This window comes from Pimephales promelas, chromosome 5, assembly GCF_988280905.1.
Source record: "Pimephales promelas chromosome 5, fPimPro1.hap1.1, whole genome shotgun sequence".
Lineage (NCBI taxonomy): Eukaryota > Metazoa > Chordata > Actinopteri > Cypriniformes > Leuciscidae > Pimephales > Pimephales promelas.
Window position 1 is genome coordinate 30,045,776 of NC_142773.1, and position 17,677 is coordinate 30,063,452.

The 17,677-nt window shown below is 36.3% G+C and overlaps 1 protein-coding gene across 2 annotated transcripts; it reads left to right on the forward strand.

Moving 5' to 3' along the window:
* Positions 1-55: 55 nt before the first annotated feature.
* tgs1 (trimethylguanosine synthase 1) lies at positions 56-15,658 on the forward strand. 2 transcript variants are annotated; one of them, XM_039675672.2, is made up of 13 exons: positions 56-445; positions 969-1,027; positions 1,206-1,360; positions 2,308-2,920; positions 4,332-4,467; positions 4,821-4,907; positions 4,999-5,176; positions 8,472-8,820; positions 8,962-9,123; positions 11,741-11,884; positions 13,846-14,062; positions 14,251-14,329; positions 15,308-15,658. In XM_039675672.2, the coding sequence occupies exons 1-13, from the start codon at positions 321-323 to the stop codon at positions 15,419-15,421; spliced, it is 2,418 nt and encodes an 805-aa protein (XP_039531606.2). In that variant the 5' UTR covers positions 56-320; the 3' UTR covers positions 15,422-15,658. The 2 variants fall into 2 exon arrangements, with proteins under 2 accessions (XP_039531606.2, XP_039531605.2); XM_039675671.2 differs by having other exon boundaries at positions 89-445; positions 1,203-1,360.
* The last annotated feature ends 2,019 nt before the right edge of the window (positions 15,659-17,677 follow it).

Below are 17,677 nucleotides of genomic sequence, written 5' to 3' on the forward strand. Positions count from 1 at the left end.
CCTAAAACTTCATAATAAAAGTCTAAGCCCTCATAAAAGCCATTTTAGACATAGACAAGAATTGTAAATGTATTGAAAGTCTTTTAACTTGACGGGCAATTTCCAAAACACGAGGGGGGAAACTCGCACGGCGAGCGAGTCTTAAACGTGTGTATAAAATTAGATCGATTTTGTAATGCTTTTAATCTTCCTCGTTTTAATCCGTCAGTATATTTATATATAGCTTCTCGCTGTCGTTTTTATTTGTAATGTCTGTGTAAAAGAGCGATTATAAGGTTTGTAGCAAAGTCTCGGGTAGATTCTGTTGACAGGTGTCACTCATGGTTCAGTCTATTATGATTAATTACGGCAAGCTAAATGTCGTTCCTCTAGCTGACATCATCTTCTATCAGGGTGAAGAAAGAGAGATGACCATACATTGCTTGTGCTCCAGAGCTTACGTCAAGTATGTATTTTTTGTTGAACAAGATTCTGTTTTGATCAACTGATATAATGTGTATGCAGTTTTTTAAGTGCGTTAGTCCGCAAGTTAGAATTTAATACACCGATGACTACCTGCTGAAAATTACTTAGCTGGCCTTAACTGGTCTGAGCAGCAGAAACGTGCCTACAAATGAGACTACAGAACACAGGCTAGACTGGTAACGTAGACCAGTTAAAGGGATAGTTCACCCAAAAATGAAAATCCTTCCTGTCGTCATTTACTCGCCATCAAGTTATCCCAAACCTTTCTCCCAAAAATGTCTTTCTTCTGATGAACAGAAAAGAAGACCCTTTAAGACTATGTCAACCTAGTGATCAGTGTGACACCCTCGGGTTCTCAGTCACTATCTGTTACTTGGAGCAGATCCATTTTTCAGTTGCAGTCCTTCCTAATATGCAGTCCTGCTGAAAAACAATCAAGCATATGATGGTTTCTTGCCTGTTTACTGTTATCAAAACACAATTTCTCTTATTTGCATCCACAGTGATCGAGAATTGTACCGGTCAGATTTTAAAGCCATTCTAAATCAGACTGACAATCAAGGTACAGTTGTACTGTTCATTTCTGATTATGGAGAATTATGAGTATGACCATTTGCACATCAACTAGCTGACATTGAATTTGCCCAATGGTTCTCAACAAAACTTAAGATGTTTAAAAATGATTTAAAATGAGACTAACAAGCATTACATTTACATTTTGGGTGTTTTGTTTTCAGTAGATGTTGAAGCTAATGACAGGGAAGAGCTTTTGGAGAATTCGAATTGTTCTGTGGAAGAGGAGGAGGAAGAGGCCATTGTTGATGAAGAGACCATGCTTATGGCCAGTTTGGGGCTTCCTGTGGAGTTCGCCAGCTCATCAGAACAGAGGAGAAGTGTATGTTTGTTGGATGCATGATGACCTTGACGTTTTTGGGAACTATGGCTGGAATAATTAAGATTTTTCATAACAATAATATAAGTATTTTATGCTCACCAAGACTGCATACAAAGCCCATACAAAAAATACAGTAAAAAGTCATATTAAATATTATTACAATTTAAAATAACTTATTTTTAATGTTTAATTTATTCCTGTGATGGCAAAGCTGAATTTTGTCACATGATTCTTCAGAAATTATTCTTATATGCTGATCTGGTGCTCAACTATTATTGCTGCTCAATTTTTGTGGATTTTTTTTTTTTTCAGGATTTTTTGATGAATAGAAAGTTCAATAAATAGCATTTTTTTGAAATATAAAACATTATAAATGTCTTTACTACTACTTTTGAACGTAACTTCTACCCCAACCTTTTAAATGATGGTGTCTCACGGTTTCCAGAAATGATTCGGAAGCATCAAATCAGCATATTGGAATGATTTCTGAATGATCATGTGACACTGAAGGCTGGCATAATGATGCTGAAAATTCAACTAATTATCTTTGATAATGTAACCATTATCTTTGTGAGCGTTTTGATACACCTGGCATTAACGTACAATTTGTATTCAAATACTGTGTAGACATTATTAAACTGGATTGTGTTGGCAAATAATGAAAAAAAGCGTTAGCATTTACACATTCGTCTCACGTAGGTCAGTGGTCTGATCTTAATGTGTCTTGGATACAATGTGTCTAGGATTTATTTACACCTGGCTTTTTACAGTATATATGCATTTGTAAATGCCCAGACGTGAACGGGGCCTGTAAGTCTTTGGCTTATCCAGTGCAGTGAAGCTTTTTTTTTGCAAATTGTCATTAAAGAATGTTAAGTTTTACCCCATTTACTTTAGGAAATGACTTGGCTTTGGGTCAAAACTAATGATTTTGTCTCATCTTTAAGGGCCTGGCGAGACTGAAGAACAAAAGATGCATCAAGCTCTTGGAAACCCCCCCAGATTATGCCGACACAGACGAGGACTCTGAGCAGAAACAGCAGTGTGCTGTGAGTGACATCGCTGAGACCCCCGCTGAACAGACGTGTCCCATGTCAGAGGTAGCCTGGCTGAGGTACTGGGAGCAGCAAGGGGAGGGTCTGCTGTGGCAGAGCTGGCTGGAGAAACATCCCGAAAATTCCAGCAGTACAGAGCAGGAATGTTCCCGCTCAGAGGCAGGCTGGGACGAGCACTGCCAACAAGCATACCAGTACTACTGGGAACAGTTTCACTACTGGGCCGCCCAAGGCTGGACGGTGGACGAGTCCTATAGCACAACCACTGCTTCTGAGGAATATCAGGGCAGCCGAGGAGAAACAGACGAACTCAAGAGTCAGACGGAAGAAAGATCGAACGCAATCAGCGTTACAGATCTCATAAGCAGCCTGAGCTTATTGACTGAGGAAGTTGACAGCGATGATGGCCACCAGCAGTCTTTGGTCTGTAACTGTGCTGATGAGCCCTGTGATGGTGGAAACCGCAAAAGGTCATCTTCACGTAGAGGCTGCACTGACACTTCGGGTTGGTGCATGTATTTTCAAAACCTCTTTGTTTATTAGCTATGGGGACTGTGGTGATGCTAAACCCAAATATGTCAACGCCTTCCTGCTCCATGACCTACTTTCAGTGTATTGAATCTAGTGCAGATGTAATAAGTTCAGATTTAATCTGTCAGTCACAGCATGGGCCTAGTGTGTCCGTTATATTTTCTGCCATTCAGAATGACACGATGACGTATTTTTAAACTTATTAGAAATAAACAACATAGAATAATTGAATGGTTATTAATCACCCCCTAGCATTGACATATTTAAATTACCATCAAAATAAAGGGATAGTCCACCCAAAAATAAAGGTTCTGTCATTTACTCACCCTCATGACTTTATTTCTTCGGGGAAACAGAGAAGATATTTTGAACAATGTTGGTAAACAAACAGTTTTGGTGACCATTCACTTCCACTGAATGGACAAAACACTGAAACATTTCTTAAAATATCTTCTTTAATGTTCCACAGAAGAAAGAAAGTCATACAAGTTTGGAATTATATAAACATAAATAAAATTGAACACATTGAATTAATAGCAATTCATATATTACTTAATCTATTAATCATATAGACTCTTTATTATTTGCTGATGCAGTAATCATTAATTAATGGATTATCTGTGCATTAGTTAAGCATGAATTAATGCATATTAGTCCACCCATATTGTAAAGTGTTACCAACACTTTTTATCAGGCTTGTAGAGGATCACAAAGTAAGAAAATTTAAAGTCTTTTAACTTTTTGTAATCAGAGGTATTTCAGATAAAACAAGAGGTTAAAAATAATTAATAGGGTTGCAAAAGTAAGAGAACAGAAGGTGTGTAGTAGACAAGTAAAAAAAAGCAGACAATTAAGGTGTCATTTTGACTTTTTTTTTTTTTTACTGTTTTTTGTTTTTGAGTTGGCCTGCTCAGCTGTGATCATGATGTCATCACCGCACTGTTGGAATCACCAGGATAGCAAGTCACAATTCTGTTCACTCAATGCTCAATGTGTAAAAGCAGATCGTTTTCCCCAGAGTTCTTTTTTTTTGCAGCCTAAGCTTGGCTCTGCCTGAATGTTTAATGCATCACATCAAAAGATGTCAGATGTTGAATGAAAGGAGCATGTGACTTTGGCCTATGCATTTTTAATGCCTGTACATGTAAAGAGCGCAGGCTCCTGGGTGCACGAGTTGATCACAATCCACTCACAATCGCTCTAAAAATGGCTCTTGTCATCCTGATTGGCGGGCCATGACTGATGCCATCTAAACAGCAGCCTTTTTTGTAACGCTGGAGCGGCTCTTATGCCGTATACATCAGGCGGTATAAGACACAGACACGCTTTTTTTATAATGATAACGTAGCTATTATCATTAGTAAAGTGAAAGTGTGTGATTTCAGATGGCAACATGAAACAGACCTCTGCGCCATTGAATAATCGGAGTGGACAACCCGTAAAGAACAGATCTAACGATGAGGATCAGAGCGATGATGATGATGAACCTCCAGGGAACAGACGAGCTAAAGTGAAGAGAGCGTAAGCTGCCGATGTGTTATTCAGTACATTATTGTATCAGAGTTGCATGCTTAATGTTTATAGCATGGTATAGTTCTGCATTTTTTTTTTTTTTAATCATTTTGTCATAATTGTTTCACTGATTTCATTCCAAATCTTTTCAAATTTTTTTTTTTCCATTGAATACAAAACTAAATACAAAATTTAAAAAAAAACTATTGAGCTCAGAAAATCTATTGAGTTCTATTCTTTTAACGTCATTATTTAAATATACACTACACCTCAAAAGTTTGGTGGTCGATGAAAAAAAAAATCATCATGGAGGCATTAAATGATCGTAATAACTTTAAAGACTTTCGCTGCTCTGTTCACAGTCATGAGCTGGATGCCGAGGAGCTTGCGGAGGTGCCGGTTGAGGAGGCGTGGGACGTTCTCGGCCTGAAACGTAGTGCACAGCCCAAGTAAGAACCCGGACCGAGGCTAGACACTGCTTTACTGCTTTGAAAATAATCAGGGGCTCTGTTAACATCCAAATGCTTTTTGTCTTGGCAGGTTTGACAGCGTTGTGAAGCTGAAACCAGTCCAGGGTCCATACGTGGGCAGGAGGAGTGAGAACAGAAAGCCCCCTGAGGAAAGAAAAAAAGCAGTATGCAAGATCAACAAGCACATCTTTTTCACTGATGATGGACCACAAACCACAAAGCCAAAGACCAGCAAAGCCCTTCAAAAAGTGAGTTGGTTTGCTTCTAAAGACCTAATACATTTGATTTTACATTTACATTTATTCATTTAGCTGACGCCTTTTTCTAAAGCGACTTACAATTGCTATAAATGTCAGAGGTCGCATGCCTCTGGAGCAACTCGGGGTTAAGTGTCTTGCTCAGGGATACATTGGTGTCTCGAAGTAGATTTGAACCTGGGTCTCTCACACCAAAGGCATGTATCTTATCCACTGCGCAATCACCACCATAATAAATGTATATAATAATATTAACATAGCCAGGACAAATCAAGCTCCAAATATGCCATTTGGTTATTTTGTTTCACTGTTATCACAAAGTTCAAATACGAAGGGGAAGGTGAACAATTATAACTGAATTTTTATTTTTGGCTCAACTATTCCAATATGTTTTGTTCAATCATACTTTAGTTTTGTCTTAATTTTGCCCAAACAGTTGCATCAGGTCAGCCAAAGACAACTTTGGATTTGAGGGCTGCAGTGAGTAGATTAGATTTAAAACCTCTTGGGATGCAGTATTCTAATGAAAACCTTGAAAGTTGAATAAGATAAATGAAAACAGTGGCATTTACCCATATACCCTATCAGGCATTTCTCACTGAAAATGAACAAAGAAATAAATTAAGAGCAATGAATGCAAGGCCTATGCACAGAGCTGATTTTAAAATAAAATAAAAAGTTCTTATAAAGTACTTTTTTACATTAACAAAAGACAAATTGACTCTTTACATTTAATACCTTGCAGAAATTATATTTTTATTTACATACATATTACTTCAAGATACAATACTGTTCAAAAGTTGGGTGTCGTAAGATTTTTGAAAAGTTTCTTATGTTCAACAAGGCTGCATTTATTTAATCAAAAGTAAAGTAAAAACTGTAATATGACATTTTAAAATAACTTTTAATACATTTTGTCTCAGATGACCCTTCAGAAATGGTTCTGCTGAATACACTTTTTGTGGAAACTGATACATTTTTCATGATTCTTTGGGAAATAGAAACATCAGAAGAACAGCATTTATTTGAAAATGAAATCTTTTCTAACATTACAAATGTCTTTATGATCAATTTAATGCATCCTTGCTAAATTAAAAAAAAAAATCCAAAAAAATCTGGACGCAAACTTTTTAACATATATTACCAGTACCAATGATTGGTATGTTTTTTTTGTGTGTGTGTTTTTTTATATACTTTTTTAATACGTTTTTAGAGACCCTTCTGGTGGATAAAGTTGTCACTATTTTATTATGCAGTTTGTAGTCCTTAATGCCTAAGATCGCCTATACCTCTAGAAAACCAAATGTATGGTCTAGATTTGATTAAATTACTTGAAAAAAAATAATATATATATATATTAGACAAATAAATAAAAAAATAAAATAAAAACCTTACAGATATCACAGGTGTTTATGTAGCCTAGCTAATTAACATACAGCTCAAAGAAAATAGGCCTAAATAATATATGAAAAAAATTAAACATAACGAATGAATTAAATAATGAATCACTGGTTTATGAAGAGAATGATACTGATCAACTGCGGTGAACTTCATTGCTGTATCTTTTGATGACCCACTCCCACTCACAGATAAGGTAAAACCACCCTCTCCAGCGAGATTTGCGTCGGGTCCAGCGGTATCCCAATCCCAATGTAGTCCTCTAGTATCCTCAACTGCAGTACTTCAACTGAACGATGAAATGTGTATGTTTGTGTTGTTCCCTGAGGTTTTATTGACGCATGGATTTTGTGGGATTACATGTAAGATGTATCATTCTGGTCGCCTCACTATGGATCAGTGAAGCACAGTGTAAATTGTTCAGGGTTTTGTGTGTGTGTGTGTGTGTGTGTGTGTATGAGAATACAATGGGCAATGAGCCAGAAGCGGTGAGGATGACACTTTATGCACTCTGCACAGCTGCTTCATCTACCCTCACCCCATCCCATCACAGCACTGTCCTGCTTACTGCACGCTGTCAGCTCCCGTCAGACAGACAGACCGCTCTAACCTCCAGTCTCACCCCTGACATTAACACACACGTTCCCAGCTGTCAAACACACAGGACAGGTTCAAACTTGGTCACTGGGATATTGAATATTGAAGATGAAAAGAGATGAATTGTTTTCTTCAACCAAGTGCATCTAGTCATCTTCTAGATGGATTTTTTTCAAGGTGGATCCCCTTCACCCCACTGGATTTTAGCAAGTAAAGAGACTAGACCAATTTACTGCAGTGCTCTAGAATCGATTTCTCTGTAGCACAAATTGATCTGGTGGAAGACGAAAACTTTACTGCAACAGACATGTATCACCAGTATCTTGAGTCCTGCATTTCTGCTGCCAGATCCCAGACTTTTTCATTCCAAGGATCCATCAGATTTAATTATGTAGTTTTTTATTGTAATGTAAGAATCTTATTTGTCTGCCTCTTTTATTTTAAGCTACTTTGCTGGGAAAAAAGCCTTTGGTGGAGATAAATCAGTAAAAAAAAAAAAAAGTACACTATATACACTACCAAATGTTTTTTTTTTTAATACTAATAGTTTATTAATGTTTTTATTCAGCAAGAACACATTAAACCAAATTAACATAGATGTATTAAATTAATCAAAAGTGGCAGTAAAGACTTCTACGTTGTTAACTTTTACATTCTATTTCAAATAATGTGTGTGTGTGTGTGTGTGTGTGGGGTGGGGGGGGGGGGGGGGGGGGGTTCAATATTGATGATCAGTTTTGGGGAAAGTTTCTATGAAAAGTAGTGCATTCAAGTATTGCATTATACTAAATTAACTAAAAGTGTTGCTTTGTTACTTTTTAAGAAAAGAAATAGATTACATTATGTAATCTTGAGCAGCAAATCAGCATATTAGAATGATTTCTGAAGGATCATGTGACACTGAAGTAATGAAGCTGAGAGTTAAGGTTTGTCATCACAGCAATAAATTACATTTTTAAAATATATTATAATAGATAATAGTTATTCTAAATTTAAATAAAATTTCACATAATTGTTCTTGATCTAATAAATGCAGCCTTAGTGAGCATAAGAGACTAATTAAAAAGAGAAAACTTGTGTATATAAACTACTAAAAACAGTAGTGTATATTTTTCCCAATATTAAAATATAAGATAAACATTTCTGTCTGAATTAGTCCTTTTAATAATAAATATTGTTCAAAAGCCCATTACAGAAAATAGTGGCGTGCAACTAGTGAATAGGCTGTGGTGTGAAGTATTTGGGTTTGGTCCTTCCTATAAAAGCTGTACGTTCACTCATACCCTCACAGGTCCAGAGTTTCCTGCAGAAGGTTCAGACTGATGCTGTCTCTGAGGAACAGACCCCGGCCTCTATGCCCGAAGCTCCGATCGGGCCATGTGAGATAGCGGACGAGGGCAGTTTACCTACACGAGACGAGGAAGAAGCAAACAATAGGACGGATGAAAAAGAGTGTGAGAAGACTCCTGAGCTCAACAGAACATGTGAAAAAAGTGAGGAACATCAGCAGAACATTCAGTGTGCCTTCATGCCAGAGCCAGAAGAAATACAGGATGATGATTCTGATCCCAGAGGAGAGCTGCATCCCTTAGACGTCCCTGACTTCTTGCTCCCAGATGCTCCTGAGCACACCGAGGGAGGTGAGCCTCAATGTGCTCTGATACAAATGAGATAATTGCTGGCTGTGCTATAACATACAAGCCAATGATTAACACAGTTAGGCTTCTCATTAAGTGTTCACTGGCAATTTGATAAGCTCACACTGTTTTCTTCCCCGGCAGAGAGTGTGCAGGCCTTTAAAAAGAACAAGAGAAAGAACAGGAAAAGGAGAAAAGATGTGGAGATGCCGCCTGAGATTGCAGCAGAACCTGAGCTGGCCAAGTACTGGGCCCAGCGCTACCGTCTGTTTTCCAGGTTCGATGAGGGCATCAAACTTGACCATGGTGAGTGGTCCAAAAAAAGTGTTTGTTGGTTATATGAGACTAGCAGTAAGCTAGATTAACATTAAAATAACATGCAGATCATATTCTAACATTTCACCATATTCAACTAAATAACATTGATTAGTTTTATGTGCATTTGCTCACCTGTCTAATAAAGTACATGGAACACTCTGTCAAGTCGAAGGTACTCGCAGACGTGGAGCTCTCGGCATCTCGAAAGATTTTGATCTTCGTTCTAGTCCTCTTTTTGATAGAAAAATCTGCACCAAAAGTCAAATGGTTTTCCATCTGGTACCATAAACATTCCTGTTATTTGGGATTAGAAAATCTTTCCTCACGGATGGCGGATTTCCATTTTAATTCTCCAAAGTACCCTGACTAATGTGTTTTTATACGTCTCTCACTTTTGAATCATAACTCTTTCACTAAGCATCTAGAATTCTGTTTGAAAGTGAGATCAGAGCCTCAAATCTATTCCCTTATTCATGTCAACAGAGACAGTAGCCCATAAACATAATGAGCCTCTTTTCCTTTAGCACTGCCTGATTGGACAGTGGAGAGCGAGAACGAGAGGTAGATCTAGAGCGGAGGTAGATCTGGGGCGGCAGTGGTTCATGTGGGTTGACTACAAAAAGAAAGGTTGGTGGTTCAATCCTCGGTTCCACCTGACCAAGTGTTGAGGTGTCAATGAGCAAGACACCTAACCCCAGCTGCTCCCGACGAGCTGGCTGGCGCCTTGCATGGCTGGCACCGCCATCGGTATATGAATGTGTGTGTGAATGGGTGAATGTAAAGCGCTTTGGTGGCCATTAGGTCTATGAAAGCGCTATATAAATGCAGTCCATTTAGAGCGTAGGCTGAATTGTGTATCTCCTACACCTTCATCCAGGCATTGCAGACTTAGGTGAGACTTAGATGATGTCAGGCAAAATGTAAAGTTGTTTCAGAGATGGAGAAAGCTACTACATTTTAACTAAATATTTTTTTTTTTCGTTCTGATGAATTAAGCACAATAGGTTCAGGAATGTGTCTTCAATTCGGTTTTAATGTTAGGGTTTTAAACATTCTATCAGTTGTACTTTTGTCTGTTTAATATTTCATACTTGTAATTGTCATTTTTTCCCCAATGACAATGGCATGTCATTCTGTCAAACAAAGGTCAAACTGCAGTGTATACTTGATATTGAAAACTATATATATATATTTTTTTTTTACATAACTTACAGTATATACTGTGCCATCACGGGAAAAAAATATATAATTGCAGTTATTTAATTTAAGTCCCTTAAAATATGGAGATATTCAAAGATCAATGTAATCAAAAATAATATTTATTGAAAAAATAAATATAATAATTTACATAGAAACAATTCTCACATATTTAAATGTCATCGTGTTAACACAATTAAAAAGCAAAACATTTTAAAGGGCTATTTTGAATGTCAGTGGCCTATTTTATATATTGATAATTGGTTTTGCATCTTTTCTGTCCTGATCACAAACTTAACTATTGTTATTATTACTTGATAACATTGGTTAAAAAAATACAACTGGACATTATTAGTTCAAGTTAGCTCAGGTTTTGATTTTAATAATATATTAAATGTTGACTTAATGCCTTTTTACAGTCTATGGTTTAATGTAGGATTGGTCTTTTTCAGATGAAAATGTCACCGCAATTGTAAAATGACACCAATGAAAGTATTAGTATTTTTTTCTTTATTAGTAAAACATAGTGTTGATTTTTTCCCCCCTATTTGTAAGCTTCTTAAAGAAAATTAAGGTCACACTTGTGAGTTCTCTTTACTCGAGGGCACCTGTACAGCCGCCCGCTGTCCAGACCTCACACTGTAAACAGGAAGTGCTGAACGTGGTTTGCTCCAGACTAGTGATTGTTACTTTAGCAGGTGTTCTATTCTCAGTGGAGAGAAAAATACGAGAGGCGGAAAAACAGATATGCGTTTGTAGAGGCTAAAAGCAGATGGTGTTGGTCTCCACAGAATCAGAAGAGGACATGCTCCGTTTAACTCCACTCTCTCTGACTGCTTCTGCTCCAGCTCAAATGCAGCACCTTAAAATGATGAAAATCCAGAGAACGAGATCCAAGAGTCTGATGCTAGTGTCACAGCTCTAGTTTGCAAGTATTATGAAATGTTTAGAGATATAGCAGGAGTCTTATCTTGAACACATTATACGGTTTTGTACAGCTTCTCTTAGAAATATATGGTTTTCTGGCGTCACATGATATAGGGGTGATTGCTGATATTTTGAATTTCATAGATATCAGCTAGATCATCCCTTTGTCAACAGAGGCTCCTCCTAAAATGGAAATAGCTATATATTTAGAGAGGGAGAGACAGCCTTTGACGTAAGCAGTGCCATGCTTCAGGACAGATCTTCGACTAGAAAATGAAAGCTACAGACTCCCTCTGGTGGCAAACAATCTTACCACATTTGCAATAAAAATGAGCATTTAGGTGGATTAAATTCTAATTATAGAGAATAGGATTCTGTTCATCTTAATACAATGATGGCAAAAAAGAATGCATGAACTGATTAGAGCCTTTTCATTTGAAATATGATGTGCATATAACATGTGACTGTGTTCTGTCCACAGAGGGCTGGTTCTCAGTGACTCCTGAGAAGATAGCAGAGCACATTGCTCTGAGGGTGCAGGACAGCTTCAGCGCGGAGCTCATTATCGATGCCTTCTGTGGTGTGGGTGGCAATGCCATTCAGTTTGCCCTCACTGGGAAAAGAGGTACGGTTGTCTTTCATACTGCCACAGAACCATGTCAGCACAATCCTACCATGCTAACTTCCATATGTTGGTTTCGCTTGTCTTGAGAACCCATCTGAAAATCTTTTTTGAGATATGAGATTTATAACACGGTTTTGACATCTAAAAATGTGTTTTAAAAATATATTTTCATGGTGCAGAGTCTATTTATTATATTTATATATTTATGTGTGTGCATTTTCGTATATATCACATAAAAAAAACACTGGATGGAAACTCATAGCTTCTAAAAATGTGCATAAAAACGTATGCGCTCAATTGAAGCAGATACGTTTTGGTCACATTTTATTTTAAGGTGGTGAAGTTACATTGTACTTACTCAAATAAGTACTGAGAAATAATAATTAAATAAATGTTCTCACTATTGAGTTATGGTTAGGGTTTGGTTTAGATACTTTTAATTATGCATCATTTACTGTTTTTACTATAGTACATGTACTAACGTGTCAGAAGACATGCACAAACTACGATGGAAACACATTTACCAGAAAAAATCTCAAATGTCTCAAATGTCGGTTTGATCATTCTGAAATCCCTGAGCCAAAGTCTGTCGTCAGAATGATGCCCTGCGAGAAGTGTCTCACACGATTGGTTCCCAAACACCAGGAATCCGAACACAAGATAATTTGACTGCGTTTATTACATTTAGTCTGTGCGCTCAGAGAAGCAAGTCATTTGCGATAGAGGAAAAAAGAGACACACTGGCTTCCCCAATTGCAGCAACTTTTATTTTTATTACAGATATTTTGCACCGATTTCTCAAGAAAACAAGTGACCACAATAGAGAAAAAAACATTCATACAATTTTCAAGAAGTTTAAATTGAACGACTCTAAAAGTGTCATGTGTTGTAACTATCAAGTAAAAAGTAACAGCTTGATTACATGCGAGTATACAATCATCAAAAAAGAAAGAAATATGTTTTCAACATTGATAATAAACAGACATTGTTCTTGAGCAGCAAATCAGCATATTAGAATGATTTCTGAAGGATCATGTGACACTGAAGACTAGAGTAATGATGCTGAAAATTCAGCTTTGACATTTTAAAATATATTAAAATAGAAGTTGTTTTTCAATTATAATAATATTTCACATTATTGCTGTTTTTAATTGTATTTTTGATCAAATAAATGCCATGTTGGTGAGCATGTTTTTTTGTTTGTTTTTTTGTTTTTTAAATAATGTGAATATTCATAAATATTGAATATTACGAATTACAAAAGATCCTAAATTATCTCAATTTATTTTAATTCGAAAATGTAATATATATATATATATATATATATATATATATATATATATATATATATATAATATTTTAAAATGTTGCATGTAATCAAGCTGTTACTTTTTCACTTGATGGTTACAACACATTTTTACACTTTTAGAGTCATTCAATTTAGACTTCTTGAAAATTGTATGATTTTTTTTTTTTTTCTATTGTGGTCACTTGTTTTCTTGAGAAATCGGTGCAAAATATGTGTAATAAAAATAAAAGTTGCTGCAATTGGGGAAGCCAGTGTGGCAGTGAGACACTTCTCGCAGGGCATTAAACCAAATCATTCTGACGACAGACTTTGGCTTAGGGATTTCAGAATGATCAAATCAACTTTTGAGATTTTTTTTTTTTTTTTTTTGATTGAGCATCAAGGATTTTTTTTCCAGTAAATCTGTTTCCATCGTAGTTTGTGCATGTCTTCTGACACATTAGTACACGTACATACTATAAAAACTGTAAATTATGCATAATCTAACCCAATCCCTTACCGTAACTCAATAGTGAGTACATTTATTTAATTATTATGTACAATGTAACTTCACCACCCTAAAATAAAGTGTAACCAAAATGTATCTTCTTCAATTGAGCGTATACGTATAGATAGATAGATAGATAGTTGTTTTTCTCTCTCTGCCACACAGTCATCGCCATTGACATCGACCCCATACGCCTGGCTCTGGCACAGAACAACGCAGAAGTGTATGGTGTGGCGCACCGGATAGATTTCCTGCAGGGAGACTTCTTGGAGTTGGCTCCACGCCTGCGAGCAGACATGGTTTTCCTCAGTCCCCCGTGGGGAGGACCAGAGTACCTCAGTGCTGACGTCTTCAACATCAAGACTATGATGACTCCTGATGGATATCCTTTAAGTCTTACACTCTGTGCTTTTATTCTCTTTCCTTTCAAATGAGGTTTTCATTCAAAGTGGAAAGTTCAAATTTGTCTTTTTTCGCAACACACTTTGTGGTATTAAGTACCGTAAATACTTTCTAACATATGTGGTCAAGATGCTTCAAACCCGTTTCAACTTCCTTAAACATTTATACATTTGAAATTTTCAGGTTGTCAAAAATGATTTCGGACAATATTGTCTATTTTCTTCCTCGAAATGCAGACATGGAACAGGTAATGGTCATTTATTTACACAAATCAGTTTTAAAATGGTAACCTGAAAACCTCCTTTTCTATGTTGATGTTAAAAGTTATTTTTGTTTACAGTAGCATATGGATTAACTTTACTTTAATATACGTACATCTTAAAATGATCATCACATTGGCCACAGTGGTTGACAAATTGTTGCTGTTTTGTGGTTGTTCATCAGCATACCCACATTTGTGCTCTCACTGCTCTGTATCTGGTTTTTGTGCTCCGTTATATGTTTGTGACCAATCCTCAGATTTCGTTTGTTCCTTTTTTAGCTTTATTAAACATAGGAGTTGGAAGCATGTTCTTTTAGCCAGTGTTCCTAATTCATATGTAGTCAAATCTTCTGTGGTTGGTCACTTGGTTTAACCCTTTTAATATTTGTATCATTAGTACTCATGGTGGCTATGCCTATATTTAGTCTTAGACATATTTCTATTTCCTTTTATCACTTTAGAGTGCGTCATCCATCCAGCAGTACAAAGTAAAAGTGCCAAAGTCCATCAATGACAACATATACTTATATAATCAAACATTTTTAATTATTTTCACAGAATGTGTTTGTTGACTGTATACCTGAGTTAGTTTAGTGCATATGATGTCTGTCAATTGCAGCTGTAAGTTGTCTGATGCAGTGTGGTCGCGCCTTTTGAAACCACACTGCTTTCCGGAATATTCTGTGTCAGACTGACTGACTAGCAAATTTCTACACTAATATCTAAAAGTAAATACATCATTACCATTTTCCCATCACTGCACCCCTGCTTGTATTGTTCAAACTATGTATTAGTGTGACTTGTGATTTAAATTCAAGATTAATTTTCCATAAACCAAGATACTATGATGATATCATACTGATATGTTCATATTAGCAACTAGTGACCATATTGCCTGTGATGGGAACTCACACCTGCTCTGCCTCATTTCTACTTCCTCTTTCTGTCTTTCACTCTGTATAGATCGCATCTCTCGCCGGCCCAGGTGGGAAAGTAGAAGTGGAGCAGAACTTTTTGAACAACAAACTGAAAACAATTACTGCATACTTTGGCAGCTTAATTAAGTCAAAAACCTAAAACCTTTTTTTAACTTTTATTTCCTTTTTCTACTTCTTTTAGTCATTTATGTTATCTGTACTTATTACACTTGAATTGCACTTATACTCATTATCTGCTGTTTACTGTTTTGTAAAGCCATTGACGATGAATTTTACGGACTGTGTGTGTACTCATGATGCTGCTAGTTTAATGTTTATTTTAACAGTTTTGTTTTTCCAGCATTGATATTTACCTATTAAAGTTCATTTGAAGGAACGATGCGTGGAAGTCATAGAATTGCACAGCCTGAAACGTTAAAGGAGTAGTTCACTTTTAAAAAAAACGTTTGCTGATAATTTACTCACCCCCATGTCATCCTTTCTTCAGTCAAAAAAAATTAAGGTTTTTGATGAAAACATTCCAGGATTTTTCTCCATATAATAGACTTCACTTCACAAGGTCCAAAAGACAGTTTCAGTGCAAACTGTTAAAAGGGCTTTAAACGATTCCAGACGATGAATAAGGGTCTTATCAAGTGAAACGATCAGTCATTTAAAAAAAATAATAACAAAGTTTAAGTTTTATAAGCTCAAATGCTCACCTTGCTTTGTTCTGTAATGCGTGTTCATAACTTTCCTGTTCGAACTCGTTCATTAAAATGAACAAATCTTTTCTCGAGTCACTTGGTTCATTCAACGAACGAAAGAAATGAACGAATTGACTCGGAAAAAGATTTGTTCATTTTGATGAACGAGTTTGAACAGAAGAATCACACACAACAGAGCAAGGCAGGCATTTGAGCTTATAAAACTTAAACTTTGTTGTTATTTTTTTTTTTTTTTTAAATGAGCTATCGTTTCGCTTGATAAGACCCTTATTCATCGTCTGGAATCGTTTAAAGCCCTTTGAACAGTTTGTACTGAAAGTGTCTTTTGGACCTTGAACCGTTTGGTGCCCAGTAAAAAGGGCATTATTTGGAGAAAAATCCTGGAATGTTTTCATCAAAAACCTTAATTTCTCTTCGACTGAAGAAAGAAAGACATGGACATCTTGGATGACATGGGGGTGAGTATTATCAAAAGTTTTTTTTAAAAAGTGAACTACTCCTTTAATTTTCTTTTATTAAAACATCCAACATCCTATGTTTAATTTTCATCTATCTATCGATCTGTCTGTCTGAAATAGAACTTACACAGTTTCACGAGTTCACACTTACATGTATTTGGCATGCTATTCGGGGTGGAAGTGTGGGGAAGGGGCGGAGGAGGGATGCTTCTAAACTATCAATGGAGTGAGGTGAGATGCTGAATCTATATATACACCTCTTATCATTGATTGCTGGGTGCGCACTTTAAATTAGCTGTCTTTAACTACAATGTAGTACTTAGGTAAATGTTAGGTACTTATTGTGTTCATGTTGTATTGAAAGGTGGGATTTGGGGAAGGTTATGGACAGATTTGTTGTTATGGTTTAAGGGTGAGTTAACAGTACTTATAGATGTAATTGGAGAAAATAATTACAGCTCTATAATTACAAGTAGGTGTTTGTTTTAAATGTAAGTAGAATGTAAAAACATATAGCCTACAATTCCATTGTAAAATGATTAACCCTTGTGCATTTGTTCAAATTCACTACCCTTTCATCATATCCGTGGCTGAAAACAGACACTACTTTAAACTGCTGTAAAAATGTATCAGATAAATATTTTTTTAGATTTTTCGCATAAATCTATTAACCAACCTCAGTCCTGATCAAAACTTCTAAATGTTAAAAAAAAATCAGGATTTTAACTCTTTAATTGCCAAATTCATAAATGATGTCACTAATTGGGGGGGAAAAAACACAAAATGACTTATTTTCACTATTAGAAACAACATTGGTTTTGATGCATTGTTAGTTTTTGTGCAGCATCCGATTTGATCTTTTTAACTCATTTACTGTTCGTGGCTGTTTTTGCCCCATTAACTTATTATAACCACTTTTTTTTTTTTTTATTGCAAAGCCATGACTCCATATAATCATGCATTTTTGATTGTTAGTGGTTTTCCCTGTTGGGAAGAGGTCAAATTTGTATTTTTTACTATTGATAACCAGGTGGCACCACCAAAAAAATGCTTAGTTTCTGGCTTTTACATGGAGTTATATGGAGTATAATAGCATATTAAAGTGTGTGTGTTTGTGTTTGTGTGTGTGTGCGTGTGTCTGTGTGTGTGTGTGTGTGTGTGTGTGTGTGAGAGAGAGAGAGAACTCACCTTGATGCGTCTGAGAAATTCTAAATATGCACCTCAGCTCTC